The 23,081-nt window shown below is 37.9% G+C and overlaps 1 protein-coding gene across 1 annotated transcript in view; it reads left to right on the forward strand.

Annotated features, from left to right (window-relative positions):
* Positions 1–23,081, forward strand: part of CCDC171 (coiled-coil domain containing 171) — a 349,212-nt gene that overhangs the window by 209 nt on the left and 325,922 nt on the right. Inside the window, exon 2 of the mRNA XM_007465652.1 lies at positions 7,200–7,335. Within this exon, the coding sequence (XP_007465714.1) occupies positions 7,200–7,335 (136 nt within the window). The remainder of the gene's footprint in view (positions 1–7,199; positions 7,336–23,081) is intronic.

Here is a 23,081-nt window from a genome sequence, read left to right on the forward strand (position 1 = left end):
TGATGCCTCATAGAAACCAGAACTGGGTCTGGAGACTCTGTGTGGCTCTTTATGCTTCTTTGTTAACTCAGTGTACAAAAGTCAGTGTCTGTACTTTCTCCAGTCCCTAGAGACTTGCTAATTCTTTTCCACTTCTCTAAATCTTTTCTTCTGCTTATTCATTATTACTTGGCTTGCCACAATCTCTGTTGCTGAGTTTCCTCTTATTTCCTCATTGCCCCAACTCTGATTCATCACTGTACTTAAGCGTTCTGTTAGTTTTAGCTCCTGTTGCTAACTGCTCCTTTTCTTGGAGTTTACATTCTAAGAATTGCTGTTGCTCATCTTTTTTGTACCATTCACATATGCCTTTGGGTGAGGTGCCTACCTTTGGTTTATTCATATCTCATGTGAATAATATGAAAACTCTGAGTCCATAATACGAAATGGAGCCATTTCGGAGAGTGCAACTCAAAGTGTGGTTTACGAAGAAATAAGTACAGAAATTGAAAGCAAGCGTTTAGAAACTTATAATCATGTAACAGTAATTTTCTGTTTGTTGAATCTAATAATAAAACACTTAGAGTTGAGTTTTATCTGTTTTTAGATTTTCTTTTTTAGTTATCCCTTTTAAATATATTTTACAGAAGCAATGGGAGTGGGGTGGGTATAGTCCTTGCTCAGGTTTAGTTTGAGAAGAACTGATCTTGAGCACCTTTTCAGCAAGGATGTGTGGGTGGGGTGAGTACCGTGACTAACATGTACTTTGCTTTATAAATAGGATTTGCTATGTAAACGTTTCCCACCTGTCTTTAGGAGCTACCTGAAATCCTTTCTGGAGCAAGACAGAGAATAAATTAGTAAAATATTAATATTTTTCTTTACTAAAATTTTATCTTAAAAAGAATTTTTTCTCTTAGACGTTTCAAGGGTTAAGAGTGAGGTCTCATCAGCTGGTTCTCCACCACTATGGTGAGGAAGATGGTTCAAAAATTGCTAAAGAGGGGCTTCCCTGGTGGCACAGTGGTTGGGGGTCCACCTGCCGATGCAGGGGACACGGGTTTGTGCCCCGGACCGGGAAGATCCCACATGCCGCAGAGTGGCTGGGCCTGTGAGCCATGGCCGCTGAGCCTGTGCATCCGGAGCCTGTGCTCCGCAACGGGAGAGTCCACGGCAGTGAGAGGCCCGCGTACAGCAAACAAAAAACAGAAAACAAAAAACAAAAAAACCAAAAAACTGCTAAAGAGAGTGTTTTAAGGTTCCTTTTTGCTCTGATATCCTGTCTTATATATGTGCATATGTATATATACACATAGATATGTATATTTTAATGCAGATAATGCATGTGTTTTTAGAATAATTTAAGAAATAAAAATGAATAAAACAATGAAACTGCTTATAATTCTACCACTTAGAGTTAACTACTGATAGTATTTTGGTATTTACTTGCCCAGACCTTTTCTTTGAACATATAAATATATATTTAAAAAATTAGAATAATATTTTACATTATTTAGTATCTTGCTTTGTCAATTTTGGGGGGAACATCTTGCCAAATTAATATACTTCTGTCATAATTTTTAATGGTTAAATTACTCTTCAAACTTCTAGAATCTGGACCGATGAAGTTATTTAAACTCTGCTGTTTACCATGAATGTACTTTCTGTTTCTATAGATTTGCCTTTTTTGAGCAATTCATATAACTGGGGTCATACAATATGTGGTCATTTGTGTCTGGCTTCTTTTCAGTAGGCATGTTCTTCAGATTTATTATATTGTAACATGTGTCAGTACTTTGTTTCTTCTTATTGCTGAATATTATTCCATTTTATGGATATATACATTTTAGTTAACCATTCCCCAGTTGATGGACATTTGGGTTGTTTCCACATTTTGCCTATTATGAATAACTGCTATAAACACTTGTGTGCAAGTCTTTGTGTAGACATATTTTATTTCTCTTGCGTAGATTCTTAGGAGCACCATTGCTTTATCATATAGTAAATTTATGTTAAAATTTTTAAGAAACTGCCAAATTGTATTCTAAAGTGACTGAACCATTTTACATTTCCACCAGCAGTGTAAAAGGGTTTTATACATTTCTACATCCTCCCCAACACTTGTTGTTTTCTGACTTTTTGATTATAGCCATTCCAGTGAGAGTAAAGTAATATGTCATTGTGATTTTATTTTGTGTTTTCCTAGTGAGCAATGATGTTGAACAGCTTTGCATGTGCTTTTTTTGGCTATTTGTGTACCTTCATTGGTGAAAAGCCTATTCAGATCTTTTGCCTGATTTTAAATTGAGTTATTCATCTTTTTGTTATCGAGCTTCAAGAGTTCTTTATATATTCTAAGGGCTTCCCTGGTGGCGCAGTGGTTAAGAATCCTCCTGCCAATGCAGGGGACACGGGTTCGAGCCCTGGTCCGGGAAGATCCCACATGCCATGAAGCAACTAAGCCCGTGTGCCACAACTACTGAAGCCCACGCACCTGGAGCCCATGCTCCGCAACAAGAGAAGCCACCTCAATGAGAAGCCTGCGCACTGCAATGAAGAGTAGCACCTGCTTGCCACAACTAGAGAAAAGCCTGTGCGCAGCAATGAAGACCCAACACAGCCAAAAATAAAAAATAAAATAAAATAAATTTATTTTAAAAAAAGAGTTCTTTATGTGTTCTGGATACAAATCCTTTATCAGATATATAATTTGCAAATATCTTTTCCCATTTGTTGGCTTGACTTCATTTTCTTAATAATGTCTTTTGAAGTGTAAAAGTTATTAATTTTTATGAAGTTTAATTCTTTTTCTTTATGGATTGTGCTTTTGGTTTCATATCTAAGAAATTTTGCCCAGCTTAAGGTCATGAAGATTTTTCTCCTAAGTGTTTTTCTAGAATTTTTATAATTTTAGTTCTTACATTTAGGTCCGAGCTCCATTTTAAGTTACTTTGTAGTATATGGTGTGAGGTAAGGGTCTAAATTTATCTTTTTGCCTGTGGAGATCAGTTGTTTTAGCACCATTTGTTGATAAGACTATCTTTTCGCCCATTGAATTGTCTTGACACCTTTGTTGAAAATTAATTGACTGTATATATATGACTTTATTTCTGTGGTCTCAATTCTGGTACACTAATCTATATGTTTATCCTTAATTCAGATTCTACACTGTTTTGATTACTGTAGCTTTATGGTAAGTTTTGAATTTAGAAGGTGCAAGTCCTCCCATTAGTTTTTCTTAAAGATTATTTTGGTTTTTCTGAGTCCTTTGCTTTTCCATATAATTTTTAGGGTCAGCTTGTCAATTTCTGCAAAAAAAAAAGCCTGCTGGGATTTTGGTAGGCAATATGTTGAATTTGTAGATCAATTTGGGGAAAGTGGCCATCTTAAAATATTAGTCTTCAAATACATGAATGTGAATGTGGAATGTCTTTTCATTTACTTAGGTCTTCAGTTTAGTTCAACAATAATTTACGCTTTTCAGTGTAGAAGTCTTTCCCATTTTTTGTTAAATTTAATCCTAAATCTATTTTATTTACTTGATGCTATTATAAGTGGAATTATTTTTTAAATTTCAGTTTTGGATTATTTATTGCTAGTGTTTAGAAATGTGATTGGTTTTTGCATATTGATCTTATAGTCTGTGACCTTGCTGAAATTGTTTGTTAGTTCTAGTGTTTTTGCTTCTTAATGGATTTCTTAGGATAATCTTACAGGATCATGTTCTTTGCCATTAAAGACAGTTTTACTTCTTCCCTTCCAGTATATGTGCCTTTTATTTCTTTTCCTTTTTTTTTTTTTCCTGATTGCACTGTCTAGAACCTCCAATACAGTCTTGAATAGAAGTATTACTCGCAGACATCTTTGTTTTGTTCCCAGTCTTAGGGGAAGCTTTCAGTGTTTCACCATTAAGTTTGATGCTACTTTTTGCAGTTTTTCATAGAGGCCCTTTATCAGATTGATGAAATTTCCTTGTATTCCTAGTTTGTTGAGAGTTATTTTTTATTTTTTTAAATCATGAATGGGTGTTGGATTTTGTCAAATACTTTTTCTGTATCTGTTGAGATGATCATATAGTTTTCATCCTTTGTTTTAGTAAAATGGTATATTACATCACTTGAGTTTCAGACATTATACCAATTTTCTGTTTTGGGGATAAATCCCAGTTAATCATGTAATTTAATTCTTTCAAGATGTTGCTGGATTTGGTTTGCTAATGTTTTGTTGAGGATTTTTTGTATCTCTGTTCATGAAAGATATTGGTCTGTACTCTTCCTTTCTTGAGATGTCTGCCATATTTTGGTATTAGGTAATGCTGGACTCAGAATGATTTGGAGAAATGTTTCCTCCTCCTCTTATGTGAGGCTTGGTATTATTTCTTCCTTAAAGTTTGGTAGAATCTGGACTTGGACTTTCTCTATGATTAGATTTTTAAAATTATTAATTCAATGTTATTATCTGTTATAGGTCTATTCAGATTTTCTCTTTCTTTTTGAGTTAGTTTTAGTAATTACTGTCTTTTTAGGAATTTGTCCTAAATTTGTCCTGATTTGTTAGCATAAAGTTGTTCATGGTATTCATTATAATCCTTCTAGGTTGGTAGTGCCATTCCCTTTTTTATTCTTTGCTTATACTTTGAGTTTCTTCTCTTTTTTTCTTTGTCTAGCTAACCAAAGGTTTATCAAGTTTATTCATCTATTTAAAGAATCAAATTTTGGTTTCATTGATTCTCTGTTGTTTTATTTTAGTCTTATTTTAAAAAAATTACATATGCATGTTATTTAAAGACTAATTGTTCTAAAAGGATTACTTACTGCTGTTAGGAAAAATAGCAGTACTTATTACCTTGAGACAAATAACTTTCTTTATCCCTAGAAAGAATCCTTTTCAACTCTCTGAGATGTTTTTTTAAATCCATACCTCTTCAAAAATTTTTTTTATATTGCTATTTGATTTTTCATGTTTAGCCATTATCTACTGACTTTCCACTATAGAAGTTCATAATTTAGTTTTCATTCATACTTGCCTCCCTTTTCTATTCTCTCTTCATTTCGTGATATATAATCTTGGTTAGATTAATCAGTGTTTACATTATCGTATAATTTTCAAAACTTCCTAGTTGAGTCATATAGTAGTATTCAGTGACAATGTTTTCTCTCGTATACATTTTGTTTTTCTTGGATTTAATTAATAGTTGTCTCATTTGTTGTTTACTTGGTTTAATTTCCATGAACTTATGAATTCAACTTCATACTCCCACCAAGTTTTATAAATCTCTCAATATGTTCTCATAGTTGATGTGTTCTGTTATTTTCTCTTCATCTTAAAGAAATTACTCCTGGAGGCATTGGCCAGTACAGTTGGAACAGATTGCCCTTTAAGTGATTTGCTGCACAAATTTCACTGGGTGCTTCCTTTCATCACTATCTTAGACATCCCTTTGCTGTTTTCTTATCTTGAATACCCTACTTCTGGGATCCCATTTCTTTCTCTTTCTCAGTGTGGGTCCTTATTTTGGTGAAACAAGTCTTCCAGTAGCCCCTTATAAATGTTTTGATGTCTTGTAGATCTGAAATAGTCTTTCTCATACTCTTGTCTTTTTTTTTTTTTTTTTGAAAGTTTTAGACATTACCAAACTTCTAAAAACTTTTCTGCCAGTTTACACTCTGATCATAGGTATGAAAGCGTGCATGTTTCATCTTCCCTTCCCCATACTCTTGTCTTTGAATGGTACTTGTTGAGCATAAAATTCTAAATTGGAAATTATTTTCTTTTGGAAAGTTTTTAGGCATCTGGGAGATTTTTGTTTTTACATTTATTTATTTAGTTTTTCATTTCTTAGTTTGTGTTTTTGATTTCCAAGAGCTCTTTTTTTGTTCTATGAATATTTCCTTTTTAATTACATCCAGTTTTTGTTTTATGGATTTTTTTATCCTCTCCTATTTTTCTGAGGATTTTAATGTTAAGGGTTTTTTCTTAATCTTTTTTTAAAGTTATCTTTTCCCTGCATCATCTTTGACTTCTTCCCTGCCCCTTGTAGTCTCTGTCTTTCTTATCAGATGTTGCTTAACTTCTGGTGATCCTTGGCTCTCTGTTCATATTTAAAAGTAGAGGCCTAAAAAGATGATTGGAAGCTCAGTGTATGAGGCATTCTCTGTAGGGTGATCTGGTTGAGCTGTTTTGCTGGAGAACCTGTAACATTGGCATCTTTAGGTCTTTTTCACCTTGCTGGTTAGATTCTCCAGGGAAGATCCTTGTAGTCTCTGCTTTGGCTGACATTGTTCTGTTAGACAATAAGTATTAGAAGACCAGGGATATAATTTATTATGTAACTTTTTACTTGAGTCTCTTGCTTTTACTTACCGATTTGTATCTCATGTCTCCAATCCAGAGACATTCTGTTTATCCTCACCAGGGGATAAACCCCTAGTGTTCTGCCAGAGTGGGGAAGAAATCAATACCCAGTTGTGTGGTGTATAGGGTAGAGGATCTGAGGATCTTATTATTTCTTTGGCAGACTTTCAACCAATTCTCCTGTTTTCTGCTCTGCTTTTACCCCCATTTTAAAAGGTGTTGCCAGTGAACTGAGCTTTTTGGGACTCTGGTGTAAATCAGGCCGCTTTTCTTACTGTTGGCTTTGAATTCAGCTCTCTTATATAAATCACTTACCACTTATCCACCTGCGTTCCAACTTCCAGTATTTTATTGCTATTGTCTCATCTCTGGTACTAATTCTTCTTGTGAGTTTATATCTCTAAATTCTCTTTGCTGTTAAATTAGTTAAAATTTTAATTTTACTTTTGGGGAGAGAGTAGAACTTTACTCTGCCATTTAAAAGCATGAGTCTGTATTCTCTTATACTTTCTCTTTTTGTAATATGTGTTATATTTGCAATAAGTAAAATATATTATTTAAAAAGGTTAAAAGGAAAGAACTCAGTCTTCTCCAAAACTTGCCAGCTTGTGATAGGATCAGATAACCTTTATTGCCTATCTTGAACAATATGGTGGTTTCCCAGTGGACAGTGGTTTGTTTCTAGTCATATACTGCTTTGCATTTCTATCTAGCTTTTGCAATCAATATCTTTTACTGGAATGTAAGTTTCTTTAGGGTAAGGACCGTAACATGTTCCCTGTTTTTTTTGAAAAATAAGTTATCAGAAATACGGGAAATGCTGGAAATTCACTTAATAATAATTATATTTTATTTTGATCTCATAGGTTGAAGAATGCCTCATCTGATATAAAACAAATGGTTAAAAATCAAACAGACTTGGATATTACTGCTGATCTCAGAAAGAAACTCCATCGGGCTAAGAAAGAAAAATTAGAAATAACAACTAAGCACAATGCAGAGGTAGAATTTATTTTCTTCTCAAATAACGTTAAAAGTAGAGTTTGATTATTTCAGATTCATTTCATATTAGGAACTACTTGTTTTAACATTTATCACTGTAACATTCTTGTGCTTAAAAAGGACATTAAGAAAACAGATGGTGTTTTTAAATACAGTGAAATTGTATAGGAGTGTTAAAGTAGAAATTTAATGAAGTATTTATTGGTATGTTGCCTTAATTTTATTTTAATTAATGAATTATATTTGCTCAAAAGTGTTAATTGATGAATGCATTTGGTGACTAAGGGATTTGTAAATTAGGCATTTTGGAAATCTTAATGTAGTTTCCTTATGGTCTCAGTCATAGAACAGTCTCTTAAACAATTAGATTTGAGTATGGAATTTTTGATCAGTGTAATTCATGAATGATCTTAGTTTGTTTTTCAATTGTATCATTATATCTTTTATTAGTATGTCTGTGTATATATATATAAATATCTGTATTTCATATGTATATGCGTATATTCCAAGGACAGAAGTTATTTTTTACTCTAGGATAATTCATGAATTATATGTTTATGTCTCTTCTGTCTGTTATCTTTCTTCTCTGTTTTCTTCTTTTTCTTTATTTAAATCTTACTCATTCTTAAAGCTCAGCTTAGGCAGCCCGATGTAGTGGAAAGAATATCGAGTTACAGAGACCTGGACTCATTCTTGGCCCTTCCATTTACAAGATATGTGACCTTGGGCGAGTTAATTATCCTGTACATCTTTGGTTTCTCATTGTGAAATGCTGGTCCCAAAGGGTTGTTGAGATAATTAAATGAAATAGAATTTGAGAAGTGTCAGTGCACTGTAATAGTAGTTGTAATTTATTGACAGTTAAGCATAAACAGTGTATTTTCCTTCCCTTTTTGCTAAATTCCGATGCTGTTCTGTCAGGAAACCTTTTAAAGCCTTGCTAGGTGAAAATGATTACTCCTTTCTTTCCTCTCCCATAGCATGTTGCTGTTACAGATATTTTAGAGCTAAAACATTTATTTCACGCTTACCTGCGCTTCTTTAGTCCTTAAGCTTCGTGAGAGCTGAAAGTAGTGACCATGCTTTGTCCCTGTACCTGTCGAGTTGCTTATTGGCACGTAGTAGGCCCTCAGTAGCTGTGTGTTGAATAAACGTTCGGAAAAATGATTTTTTTCAGGTTCTCTAAGGAACAGTGGTTTATGATTAAAATAACAAGCGATCAATCTATGACTGTTTTATTTGTATTTTTAAGGGCAATTGAGGTAATTTTAAAGTGATAATTGAAGTAGTAATTGCTTTTATTTATGTTGTACTATTACATACTGAATATAAAGTAGTATTTGTTAAATGGGTGCTAATAGTTCATAATCTCCAAAACTTATTTTATAAACCAAATGTACATTTTACTTGAGAATATTAGTGTCATGATAATCATTCATCCATTAAATATATTCTTTCACATATATTTATAGTTATCACATTTCTCTTACCAGAACATACATTTATTATCTTTTATTTGATCAAAATATTTTGAATTATGTGTTCACATTAAAGAGATTGGAAATTATCTCACGGAAGAAAGAGAATTTTCTCAAAATAGGTAGTTATAATTGGTTCAACTCCGGGTTTGTATTACTGTTCAGTTTTACTGTTTCAATTATTTGTTTAGCTGATTTTACGCATATTATATAGTAATATTTTTAGCCAGGTAATTTCTAAATATGTCCATTATAAAGCAAGGCAGAGAGGAATGAAACTATCTAAAAACTAAGGCCAGATATTTGCCTTATCAGGTACTCCTAATGCTAACACACTGGGTGATTGGCACAAAATTTCCTTAAAATCTAAGTGTCCCATCAATAGATGAATGGATAAAGAAAATGTTTCAAATATATATATATATATTATTTTTAAAAAAAATTTATTTCTTTATTTTTGGCCGCGTTAGGTCTTTGTTGCTGTGTGCGGGCTTTCTCTAGTTGCAGCGAGCAGGGGCTACTCTTCGTTGTGGTGCGTGGGCTTCTCATTGCATTGGCTGCTCTTGTTGCGGAGCACGGGCTCTAGGCATGCGGGCTTCAGTAGTTGTGGCACGCAGGCTCAGTAGTTGTGGCTCGTGGGCTCTAGAGTGCAGGCTCAGTAGTTGTGGCACACAGGCTTAGTTGCTCTGCAACAGGTGGGATCTTCCCGGACCAGGACTCGAACCTGTGTCCCCCTCATTGGCAAGCAGATTCTTAACCACTGCACCACCAGGGAAGTCCGTGTGTGTGTGTGTGTGTGTGTGTGTGTGTGTGTGTGTGTGTATAAAATGGAATATTATTCACAAAAAAAAAAGAGTGACATCTTGCCATTTGTGACAATATAGATGGACCTTGGGGCCATTATGGAAAGTGAAATAAGTCAGACAGAGAAAAACAAATACTGGAGGGACCTTCATGATGGCGGAGGAGTAAGATGTGGAGATCACCTTCCTTCCCACGAATACATCAGAAATACATCTACATGTGGAACAACTCCTACAGAACACTTACTGAACGCTGGCAGGAGACCTCAGACTTGCCAAAAGGCAAGAAACTCCCCACGTACCTGGGCAGGGCAAAAGAAAAAAGGAAACACAGAGACAGAAGAATAGAGACAGGACCTGTCACTCTGTGAGGGAGCCGTGAAGGAGGAAAAGTTTCCACACCTAGGAAGCCCCTTCACTGGTGGAGACGGGGGGTGGGTGGGGGGGAGCTTCGGAGCCGCGGAGGAGAGCGCAGCCACGGGGGCGCGGAGGGCAGAGCGGGGAGATTCCCGCACGGAGGATCGGGGCCGACCGGCACTCACCAGCCCGAGAGGCTTGTCTGCTCACCCGCCGGGACGGGTATGGGCTGGGAGATGAGGCTCCGGCTTCAGAGGTCATATCCCGGGGAGAGGACTGGGGTTGGCTGTGTGAACAACGCCTGAAGGGGGCTAGTGCATCACAGCTATCCGTGAGGGAGTCTGGGGAAAATGTCTAGACCTGCCTAAGAGGCAAGCGACCATTGTTTTGGGGTTCATGAGGAGAGGGGATCCAGAGCACTGCCTAAACGACCTCCAGAGATGGGTGCGAGCTGTGGCTATCAGCGCGGACACCAGAGGTGGATCTGAAATGCTAAGACTGCTGCTGCAGCCACCAAGAAGCCTGTGTGCAAGCACAGGTCACTATCCACACCTCCCCTCCCGGGAGCCTATGCAACCCGCCACTACCAGGGTCCCGTGATCCAGGAACAACTTCCCTGGGAGAACACACATCGTGCCTCAAGCTGTTAAAATGTCATGCTGGCCTCTGCTGCCGCAGGCTCACCCTACATTCTGTACCCCTCCTTCCCTCCGGCCTGAGTGAGCCAGAGCCCCCGAATCAGCTGCTTCTTTAGCCCCGTCCTGCCTGGGCGGGGAACAGATGCCCTCAGGTGACCTACACGCAGAGGCGGGGCCAAATCCAAAGCTGAGCCCCAGGAGCTGTGCGAACAGAGAAGAGAAAGGGAAATCTCTCCCAGCAGCCTCAGGAGCAGTGGATTAAATCTCCACAGTCAACCTGATTTACCCTGCATCGGTGGAATACCTGAATAGACAATGAATCATCCCAAAATTAGGGCAGTGGACTTTGGGAGCAACTGTAGACTTGGGGTTTGCTTTCTGCATCTAATTTGTTTCTGGTTTTATGTTTATTTTAGTTTAGTATTTAGAGCCTATTATCACTGGTAAATTTGTTTATTAATTTGGTTGCTGTCTTCCTTTTTTAAAAAAAAATATATTTTCTTTTTCTGTTTTTGTGAGTGTGTATGTGTATGCTTCTCTGTGTGATTTTGTCTGTATGGCTTTGCTTTTATCATTTGCCCTAGGGTTCTGTCTTTCCATTTTTTTTTGGATAGTTTTTAGGGCTTGTTATCATTGGTGGATTTGTTTTTTGGTTTGGTTGTTCTCTTCTTTCTTTTTTTAATTACTTTTTTATTTTTAATAATTTATCTTTTATTTTAATTATTTTATTTTATTATTTTCTTTCTTTCTGTCTTTCTTTTTCCTCCCTTTTCTTCTGAGCTGCGTGGCTGACAGGGTCTTGGTGCTCCGTCTGGGTGTCAATCCTGAACCTCTGAGGTGGGAGAGCCGAATTCAGGACATTGGACCACCAGAAACCTCCCAGCCCCATGTAAAATCAAATGGCAAGAGCTCTCATAGAGATCCCCATCTCGATGCTAAGACCCAGCTCCACTCAACAACCAGCAAGCTACAGTGCTGGACACCCTGTGCCAAACAACTAGCAAGACAGGAACACAACCCCACCCATTAGCAGAGAGGCTGCCTAAAATCATAATCAGTTCACAGACACCCCAAAACACACCACTGGACGTGGTCCAGCCCACCAGAAAGAAAAGATCCATCCCCACCCACCAAAACACAGGCACCAGTCCCCTCTGGTGTAGGAAGCCTACACAATCCATTGAACCAACCTTACCCACTGGGGGCAGACACCAAAAACAATGGGAACTACAAACCTATAGCGTGCAAAAGGAGACCCCAAGCACAGTAAGTTAAGCAAAATGAGAAGACAGAGAAATACCCAGCAGATGAAGGAGCAAAGTAAAAACCCACCAGAGCAGACAAATGAAGAGGAAATAGGCAGTCTACCTGAAAAAGAATTCAGAGTAATGATAGTAAAGATGATCCAAAATCTTGGAAATAGAATGGAGAAAATACAAGAAATGTTTAACAAGGACCTAGAAGAACTAAAGGGCAAACAAACAACGATGAAAAACACAATAAATGAAATTAAAAGTTCTCTAGAAGGAATCAACAGCAGAATAACTGAGGCAGAAGAACGGATAAATGACCTGGAAGATAAAATGGTGGAAATAACTACTGCAGAGCAGAATAAAGAAAAAAGAATGGAAAGAACTGAGGACAGTCTCAGAGACCTCTGGGACAACATTAAACACACCAACATTTGAATCATAGGGGTCCCAGAAGAAGAAGAGAAAAAGAAAGGGAATGTGAAAATATTTGAAGAGATTATAGTTGAAAACTTCCCTAATATGGGAAAGGAATTAGTCAAGTCCAGGAAGCAGAGAGAGTCCCATACAGGATAAATCCAAGGAGAAACACACCAAGACACATATTAATCAAACTATCAAAAATAAAATACGAAGGAAAAATATTAAAAGCAGCAAGGGAAAAGCAACAAATAGCATACAAGAGAATCCCCATAAGGTTAGCAGTTGATCTTTTAGCAGAAACTCTGCAAGTCAGAAGGGAGTGGCAGGACATATTTAAAGTGATGAAAGGGGAAAACCTACAACCAAGATTACTTTACCCAGCAAGGATCTCATTCAGATTTGATAGAGAAATTAAAACCTTTACCGACAAGCAAAAGCTAAGAGAATTCAGCACCACCAAACCAGCTGTACAGCAAATGCTAAAGGAACTTCTCTAGGCAGGAAACACAAGAGAAGGAAAAGACCTACAAAACCAAACCCAAAACAATTAAGAAAATGGTAATAGGAACATACATATTGATAATTACCTTAAATGTAAATGGATTAAATGCACCAACCAAAAGATATAGGCTGGCTGAATGGGTACAAAAACAAGACCCGTATATATGCTGTCTACAAGAGACCCACTTCAGACCTAGGGACACATACAGACTGAAAGTGAGGGGGTGGAAAAAGATATTCCAAGCAAATGGAAACCAAAAGAAAGCTGGAGTAGCAGTTCTCATATCAGACAAAATAGAGTTTAAAATAAAGACTATTACAAGACACAAAGAAGGACACTACATAGTGATCAAGGGAGCAATCCAAGAAGAAGATATAACAATTATAAATATTTATGCACCCAACATAGGAGTGCCTCAATACATAAGGCAAATGCTAACAGCCATAAAATGGGAAATCGAGAGTAACACCGTCATAGTAGGGGACTTTAACACCCAACTTTCACCAATGGACAGATCATCCAAAATGAAAATAAATAAGGAAACACAAGCTTTAAATGACACATTACACAAGATGGGCTTAATTGATATTTATAGGACATTCCATCCAAAAACAACAGAATACACTGTCTTCTCAAGTGCTCATGGAACATTCTCCAGGATAGATCATATCTTGGGTCACAAATCAAGCCTTGGTAAATTTAAGAAAATTGAAATCATTTCAAGTATCTTTTCTGACCACACCGCTATGAGACTACATATCAATTACGGGAAAAAAACTGTACAAAAAATACCTAGAAACAAATGACAATGAAAACACCATGACCCAAAACCTATGGGATGCAGCAAAAGCAGTTCTAAGAGGGAAGTATATAGCAATACAATCCTATCTCAAGAAACAAGAAAAACCTCAAATAAACAACCTAACCTTACACATAAAGCAATTAGAGAAAGAAGAACAAAAAAACCCCCAAAGTTAGTAGAAGGAAAGAAATCATAAAGATCAGGTCTGAAATAAGTGAAAAAGAAATGAAGGAAACGATAGCAAAGATCAATAAAACTAAAACCTGGTTCTTTGAAAATATAAGCATAATTGATTAAACCATTAGCTAGACTCCTCAAGAAAAAAAATGGAGAAGGCTCAAATCAATAGAATTAGAAATGGAAAAGGAGAAGTAACAACTGACACTGTAGAAATACAAAGGATCATGAGAGATTACTACAAGCAACTATAAGCCAATAAAATGGACAACCTGGAAGAAATGGACAAATTCTTGGAAAAGCACAACAGTCCAAGACTGAACCAGGAAGAAATAGAAAATATAAACAGACCAGTCACAAGCACTGAAATTGAAACTGTGATTAAAAATCATCCAACAAACAAGAGTCCAGGACCAGCTGGCTTCACAGGTGAATTCTATCAAACATTGAGAGAAGAGCTAACACCTATCTTTCTCAAACTCTTCCAAAATATAGCAGAGGGAGGAACACTCCCAAACTCATTCTGCGAGCCCACCATCCCCCTGATACCAAAACCAGACAAAGATGTCACAGAAAAAGAAAACTACAGGCCAGTATCCCTGATGAACATAGATGCAAAAATCCTCAACAAACAGAATTTGGCAGCACATTAAAGGGATCATACACCATGATCAAGTGGGGTTTATCCCAGGAATGTAAGGATTCTTCAATATACGCAAAGCAATCAATGTGATGCACCATATTAACAAACTGAAGGATAAAATCCATATGATCATTTCAATAGACACAAAAAAAGCTTTTGACAAAATTCAACACCCATTTATGATAAAAACCCTCCAGAAAGTAAGCATAGAGGGAACTTACCTCAACATAATACAGGCCATATATGAGAAGCCCATAGTTACCATCGTTCTCAGTGGTGAAAAACTGAAACCAGTTCCACTAAGATCAGGAAGAAGACAAGGTTGCCCACTCTCACCACTCTTATTCAACATAGTTTTGGAAGTTTAGCCACAGCAGTCAGAGAAGAAAAAGAAATAAAGGAATCCAAATCAGAAAAGAAGAAGTAAATCTGTCACTGTTTGCAGATGGCATGATACTATACATACAGAATCCTAAAGCTGCTGCCAGAAAAGTACTAGAGCTAATCAATAAATTTGGTAATGTAGCAGGATACAAAATTAATGCACACAAATCTCTTGCATTCCTATAAACTAATGATGAAAAATCTGAAAGAGAAATTAAGGAAATACTCCCATTTACCATTGCAACAAAAAGAATAAAATATCTGGGAATAAACGTACCTAAGGAGACAAAAGACCTGTCTGCAGAAAACTGTAAGACACTGATGAAAGAAATTAAAGATGATACAAACAGATGGAGAGATATACCATGTTCTTGGATTGGAAGAATCACCATTGTGAAAATGACTATACTACCCAAAGCAATCTACAGGTTCAATGCAATCCCTATGAAATGACCAATGGCATTTTTCACAGAACTAGAACAAAAAATTTCACAATTTGTATGGAAACACAAAAGACCCCGAATAGCCAAAGCAATCTTAAGAAAGAAAAATGGAGCTGGAGGAATCAGCCTCCCGGACTTCAGACTATATTACAAAGCTGCAGAAATCAAGGCAGTGTGGTACTAGTACCAAAACAGAAATATAGATCAATGAAACAGGATAGAATGCCCAGAGATAAACCTATGCACATATGGTTACCTTATCTTTGATAAATGAGACAAGAATATACAATGGAGTAAAGACAGCCTCTTCAGTAAGTTGTGCTGGGAACACTGGACAGCTACATGTAAAAGAATGAAATTAGAACACTCCCTAAGACGATACAGAAAAATAAACTCAAAATGGATTAAAGACCTAAATGTAAGGCCAGACACTATAAAACTCTTAGAGGAAAACATAGGCAGAACACTCTATTGACATAAATCACAGCAAGATCCTTTTTGACCCACCTCCTAGAGAAATGGAAATAAAAACAAAAAGAAACAAATGGGGTATAATGAAACTTAAAAGCTTTTGCACACCAAAGGAAACTAAACAAGACGAAAAGAACAACCCTCAGAATGGGAGAAAATATTTGCAAATGAAACAACTGACAAAGGATTAATCTCCAAAATATACAAGCAGCTCATGCAGCTCAATGTTAATAAAACAAACAACCGAATCCAAAAATGGGCAGAAAACCCAAATAGATATTTCTCCAGAGAAGATATACAGATTGCCAACTAACACATGAAAGGATGATCAACATCACTAATCATTAGAGAAATGCAAATCAAAAGTACAATGAGATATCACCTCACACTGGTCAGAATGGTCATCATCAAAAAATCTACAAACAGTATATGCTGGAGAGGGTGTGGAGAAAGGGGAATCCTCTTGTACTGTTGGTGGGAATGTAGACTGATACAGCCACTATGGAGAACAGTATGGAGGTTCCTTAAAAAACTCAAAACAGGACCACCATACGACCCAACAATCCCACTACTGGGCATATACCCTGAGAAAACCATAATTCAAAAAGAGTCATGTACCCCAGTGTTCATTGCAGCACTATTTACAATAGCCAGGACATGGAAGCAACCTAAGTGTCCATCAACAGATGAATGGATAAAGAAGATGTGGTACATATATACAATGGAATATTACTCAGCCATAAAAAGAAACAAAACTGACTTATTTATAGTGAGGTGGATGGACCTAGAGACTGTCATACAGAGTGAAGTAAGTGAGAAAGGGAAAAAGAAATACCGTATGCTACGCATATATAGGGAATCTTAAAAAAAAAAAAAAGTGGTTCTGAAGAACCTAGGGACAGGACAGGAATAAAGACGCAGATGTAGAGAATGGACTTGAGGACATGGGGAGGGGGAAGGGTAAGCTGGGACGAAGTGAGAGAATGGCATGGACATATATACACTACCAAATGTAAAATAGATAGCTAGTGGGAAGCAGCCGCATGGCACAGGGAGATCAGATCCGTGATTTGTGACCACGTAGAGGGGTGGGTTAGGGAGGGTGGGAAGGAGACGCAAGAGGGAGGAGAAATGGGGATAAATTTATATGTATAGCTGATTTACTTTGTTATACAGCAGAAACTAACACAACATTGTTAACAACTATACTCCAATAAAGATGTTTAAAAAAAGACAAATACTGTATGATATCATTTATAGGTGGTATTGAAAAATTAAAGAAAACTCCAAGCTCATAGATACAGAGAATAAATTGGTGGTTGTCAGAGGCAGCGGGTGGGTGGAGGTAGATGAAATGGGTGAAGGGGGTCAAAAGGTACACACTTCCCAGTTATAAAATAAGTCCTGGGGATGTAATATACAGCATGGCAACTATAGTTAGTAACGTACTGTATTGTGTTTTTGAAAGTTGCTAAGAGAGTAGATCTTAAAAGTTCTCATCCCAAGAAAAAAATTATAACTATGTATGGTGAAGGATGTTAACTAGAATTATGTGGTGATCATTTTGCAATATATATAAATATTAAATCATTATGTTGTATACCTGAAACTATATATATGTCAGTTATACCACAATAAAATATAATAAAAATCTTTAAAATGACTTCTCTAGGAATTTCATTATTGTGGGTTCTTGGGCAACTTATGTCATTTTTCTGAGCCTCCGTTTTCTTTCCTAGGTATGGAAATAATAGGTTACTGTTGAGAAGATTTATTAGTGGGCAGAGGGTATGGGCGAGAGGAGTTTCTTATAGACTCACAGCTTCCGAATGAAACTAAGTTGTATTAATATGGGTGATTGAGATGGGAAAATGCCACAAGGTTTTCACTGTTGCAGTGGTTATTAAAATTATTTGAGCACAATAATACAGATGTACAAAGTAGGACAAGAGATTATGAAGCTATTCAGATATCTCATTGTCCCTGATAGTGATGATAGAGCCAGAAAATCTTTTAGAGCAATGAGGATGGGAGAGAATAAGGAAAAGCAATGTAACTTTCTCTAGCCAAAAGTTACTGGATACCTAGGATGAAGCAGTAAGCTTTCTAGTGTTCAAGACCTAAAGGTGTTTGACTGATCCTGCCAGGTTTCTTAGGAGTAGGGGTCTTAAGCAGGGGTCCTTACAAACTGAGAAATCAAGGAATCCATGTAGTTGGATAGGGAGAAATTATATTTTTATTTTTATTAACCCCTAACTCATGTTAAGCATTTCCTTCAGTTATGAAGGGCTTGGCCCAGCCTGTCGTCCTTTTAACAGCAAGCTATAGTAGGATTAGCAGTACTTTTGAATTTATCACCAATAGAAATTGCAGACACGTAACATACTTGAGTTATTGCAAATATATTGAAATATTGTTTATACTTGTCATTACTTTGAAATGGTTATTAGACTTGTGAGTACAACTTGTTATTTAATGTGTTATTAAAGAAGTAACATAGATTACAGCATCACAAATTGGTTGTTATATCATATATTTATTTTTATACTTTGATTCTTTTTGTTATCTTGTGTATTTTATTTAATGCATGTAATTACATTATTTTGAAAAGGCTGTGCCAGATTGCCAAAGAGGGTCATGGAGTAAAAATGGTGAAAGACCTTTTAGAGGCTGAGACATGCTGTAGGAGGGCATCAGGGAAGACATGGAGGATGACACAGAGAGGAGGTTCTAAGACAACTGGTTGAGCATAAGACCTAAAAGAATGAAGACTTGTTTTGAAAAGGAGGGAGATACCATTTTGTTGCTGTTGCATGTTGTAGTGCATATGTTGAAGCTTAAATGAGAAAACAACGTCATGGTTGTTTTTCACAGCTAGAGGATGTGTTTTTCACAGCTCTGTGGGTAGCTCTGGAAATCAAATAAGGCCCAGTCAGGCTAAAAGAGGGACATTAATAGACGGAATTGGTTGTACAGGTGATGAAAGACCTAGGAATTCAAACAGGGAATGATGAGGCCACCTAGAGATTAGTTACATCAGGAAGCCACCATCACCTCTAGGCCAGAGGACCAATGGGAGGAGATGATGTTACCAGAGTCCAGAAGTTGGAGCTGTCTGGTGGGAGGGAGAACCATGGTAGGGGCTGTTCAGTCAGGTTGGGATGTTGGAATGAAGGATAGGCAGCTGGAACGTGAAAAGAGTTGCAGCTACTGCCAGAGACACTGCCGGAAGTAGAGCCATTTAACAATGGAGCATGGGAATTACAGTTCCTATGATATAAGAGAGTAGAGCAAAAGAAGGGGGTTGAGAAATGGATCAAATGGACAAATAATTGACAGTCCACAGTTTTTGCTCTTCAGCATTCATTATCACTCTTCTGCTCATGTGTAATTCCCATGCAATAATATCTTGTTCCTGCGTAATCTTGCAAGGCAACTCAAATATCCTCTATACAAAGATGCTCTCACCCGCTCCACAATGGGAGACACAAAGGCTTATTAGTCCATTGTTTCTATCTCACAGATGATATGTAGCCTCACCATCAGAATCTTACAATTTTGTGTCTCATGAATTAAATTGAGACCAATAGTACCAACATTCTTCATATAAAGCCAGAGATGAGGAGCAAAGAAAAAAATCACTAATATATACATATAACAGATATGCAGAGCTGCTGCAGTTCTTATTCTTAGAACTGGTCCTAGGGTTATAAGCTGATTTTTTTTTTTTTTTTTTTTTGCGGTATGCGTGCCTCTCCCTGCTGTGGCCTCTCCCGTTGCGGAGCACAGGCTCCAGACGCGGAGGCTCAGCGGCCATGGCTCACGGGCCCAGCCGCTCCGCGGCATGTGGGATCTTCCTGGACCGGGGCACGAACCCTTGTCCCCTGCATCGGCAGGCGGACTCCCAACCACTGCGCCACCAGGGAAGCCCTATAAGCTGATATTTTTCACTTCACTTCTGTCACAACTGATTCCTGTTCCCCTTACCCTTTGCCAGCATTTTCCTTGGTGGAGTGACCGCATTTCATTCTTGAAAAGTTTGATTCCTTAATGGTGCCACCTTTCTTGGATCTCTGTGGATATGGATATACTGAGAATCATACCGTTGAATCCCCAGGTTTTCATGGTCTCCTCTGCCTCACTATCTCGCTGGTAATCAGGATCAGTCACCCCAGCCAGTCTTGGTAATCAAGACTCTGGTAACATCATCTTTCTTTGCCTTTTGTTTCACTGGCACAAGGAGCCCAAAACTAGCCTAGAGGTAGTCTCAGCTTCTGATATAATGGATTTAAGAAAATTTTTTTTTACTGTGGTAAAAAATATATAACATTTACAATTTTAACCATTTTAAGTGTACAATTCAGTTATATTTATATTCACAGCACTGTGCAACCATCGCCAGTATCTATTTTCAAAAATTTTTATCATTCCATACAGAAACTGTACCTGTTAAGCAATAACTCCCCCCGTCCTCCTTCCCCCATCCCCACCCCTGCTAACCTCTAATCTACTTTATATTTCTATGCATTTGCATATTCTAGATAGATACCTTATATAAGTGGCACCATAGAGTATTTGTCCTTTTGTGTTTGTTTTGTTTCATTTGGCATAATGTTTCCAAAGTTAATCCATGTTGCAGTATGTATCAATGTGGATCGTTTTTGTGTCACCTGGTGGAAGTATTCACCCTTTGTAAATTAAGATCTCTTCTAAAGTATCAAAGCCCAAAGTTGCATGTTTGGGTGGGTGGGTGGGGAACCTGGTGAGTGGGTTGGTAGATGGTAAGGTTATTAGAGGCTATGTTAATAGAGAGAGGCCACTTCCACTTCCATCCTTTATTTCCTGGATCTGTGTATGTGAGATATAGTAAATGCTAGTCTCCAGTTCAGAGCTTGTACCTTGCGCATTGGGAAAGGCTTGGGGAAGTTTACAGTGTGTACTTGTGATGGTGCCTCAAGGAGTCAGGGAGTCTGGGAACTGATGGGAGGGTATGACTTCGTATTTTAGAGACTTAAGTAAGGATTCTGCTCACCAGACTTGGAGTTTTTCTGTTTTTTTGTCAGTTTGTTTTTTTTGGTTTGTTTGTTTTTGTTGTTGTTGTTTAGACCAAATAATGCTTTAGAATTGCTTCTCCAATATGGTGGCCATTAGCCACATGTATCTTTTGAGCACTTGAAATGTGACTAGTCTGAATTAAGATGTGATACAAATACACACTGGATTCCAAAAACTTGGTACAAAAAGGTGTAAAATATCTAAGAAAAGTAAAATAGCTCACTAATAATTTTTCATGTTGATTTTATGTTGAAATAAAGAATCTTGGATATATTGGGTTAAGTAAAATGTTAAAATTAGTTTCACATTTTTTTTTTTTTTTTTTTCGGTATGCGGGCCTCTCACTGTTGTGGCTTCTGCCGTTGCGGAGCACAGGCTGCGGACGTGCAGGCTCAGCGGCCATGGTTCACAGGCCCAACCGCTCCGCGGCATGTGGGATCTTCCCAGACCGGGGCACGAACCCGGGTCTCCTGCATCGGCAGGCGGACTCTCAACCACTGCGCCACCAGGGAAGCCCCACATATTTTTACTTTTCAAAATATTGCTACTAGAAAATTTAAAATTACACAAAATTTAAAATTTCTTGCATTATATATCTACTGCATGGCACTGCTTTAGAAGACTGTCCATCTCTTTAATTCCCGGGTACACGAGGATCAATTAGATACCACCACAAATACCTGGAGGTCAAATGCTATGATTACTGTTGTGCTCCAGCCGTCCATTATAGAAACTGTGCTCACCTTGTCTCTACTGGTTAATTGCTACCACTTGGCCTTTGCTGCCCTGGAATTTCACCATTTTGACTGAGGTTGGCGAGTCCATCTCAATTATGACATATCCCACCATTATCTTTACCATCTACTATTATCTCTGGTGTATAGAGGTTAGCCGCTAGAACTTTCTAAGGGTGCTTTTGCTGGCCAGTGTATTTTAGAGCACTTTAATTAGGAAAATAATGTCCTTTGGGCTCTCAAAGAGGATGCAGTTGGCGAAAGGGGAGGTTTTGGTTTGCTCATAAAAAAAGCACTCACACCTTCTTTTCTTTTCTTTTTAAAATATTTATTTATTTATTTGGCTGCGCTGGGTCTTAATTGCGGCACACGGGATCTTCATTGCTGCGTGGGGGACCTTCATTGTGGCATGCGAGATCTTTTTTTAAATTAATTAATTAATTAATTAATTTTTATTTTTGGCTGTGTTGGGTCTTCATTGCTGTGTGTGGGCTTTCGCTAGTTGCGGTGAGGGGGGGCTACTCTTCGTTGCAGTGCGTGGGCTTCTCATTGTCGCGGCTTCTCTTGCTGTGGAGCCGGGCTCTAGGCACGCAGGCTTCAGTAGTTGTGGCACGTGGGCTCAGTAGTTGTGGCTCGTGGGCTCTAGGGCTCAGGCTCAGTAGTTGTGGCTCACAGGCTTAGTTGCTCTGCGGCATGTGAGATCTTCCTGGGCCAGGGCTCGAACCCGTGTCCCCTGCATTGGCAGGCGGATTCTTAACCACTGCGCCACCAGGGAAATCCCCATACGGGATCTTTAGTTGCTGCATGTGGGCTCTTTTAGTTGCAGCATGTGGGATCTAGTTCCATGACCAGGGATTGAACACAGGCTCCTTGCATTGGGAGCGTAGAGTCTTAGCCACCGGACCACAAGGGAAGCCACCACTCCCATCTTCTTAAGTCTGCATATTATATCAGGAAAGTACTGGCATTTTGACTTTATTAAGTGATGCAGGCTGATGTTGAATTCAATTTACAGTCACCCATTCCAAGCAAGCTGTTACAGCTAGCTTATTAAATCCAAATCAAGCCTAGACAGTATTCCTTCTATCACAAAATTAGCAAGATTTTGCAGTCCTTTTGCTGTAGATGCTATCTTCTCCCAGAGAAGACTGCATTTCTCCCCTTGTGGCTTACTGAGGTCTGGGTCTATCAATGGCGACAAAGAGGTGAAAGTGGGTCTTGCACATCTTGTTGCAAGACAGCTATTTCAGTTGTGGTCCTCACTAAGTCTTTAAGCAAGGGAAGGTCAAGTAGCTCAGACAGGGAGAAGAGGCTGCTGTTGTTGGGAGAAGGGGTGTTCAGAGGAGATTGGAAGTTTACAGTTTTCAGGATTGTCTAATTCCAAAAGTCCTCATCCATCTCCTTCCTTTCTACCTAATGCCCAGCTGATATATACCATCTTAACATTAGAAACTTGTTGAGGCTCTTTATTCAACTTGTATTTTAATTCTGCATTCCCCATAATTAGATTTTCCATCTGGTCTTTAGCCTTGTCTGCCATGGGGCTATGAGAAATAAGAGATTCTTTAAAGTCAACATAGAAACTC

The sequence above is a fragment of the Lipotes vexillifer genome, unplaced genomic scaffold (assembly GCF_000442215.2).
Source record: "Lipotes vexillifer unplaced genomic scaffold, Lipotes_vexillifer_v1.1 scaffold31, whole genome shotgun sequence".
Classification (NCBI taxonomy): domain Eukaryota; kingdom Metazoa; phylum Chordata; class Mammalia; order Artiodactyla; family Lipotidae; genus Lipotes; species Lipotes vexillifer.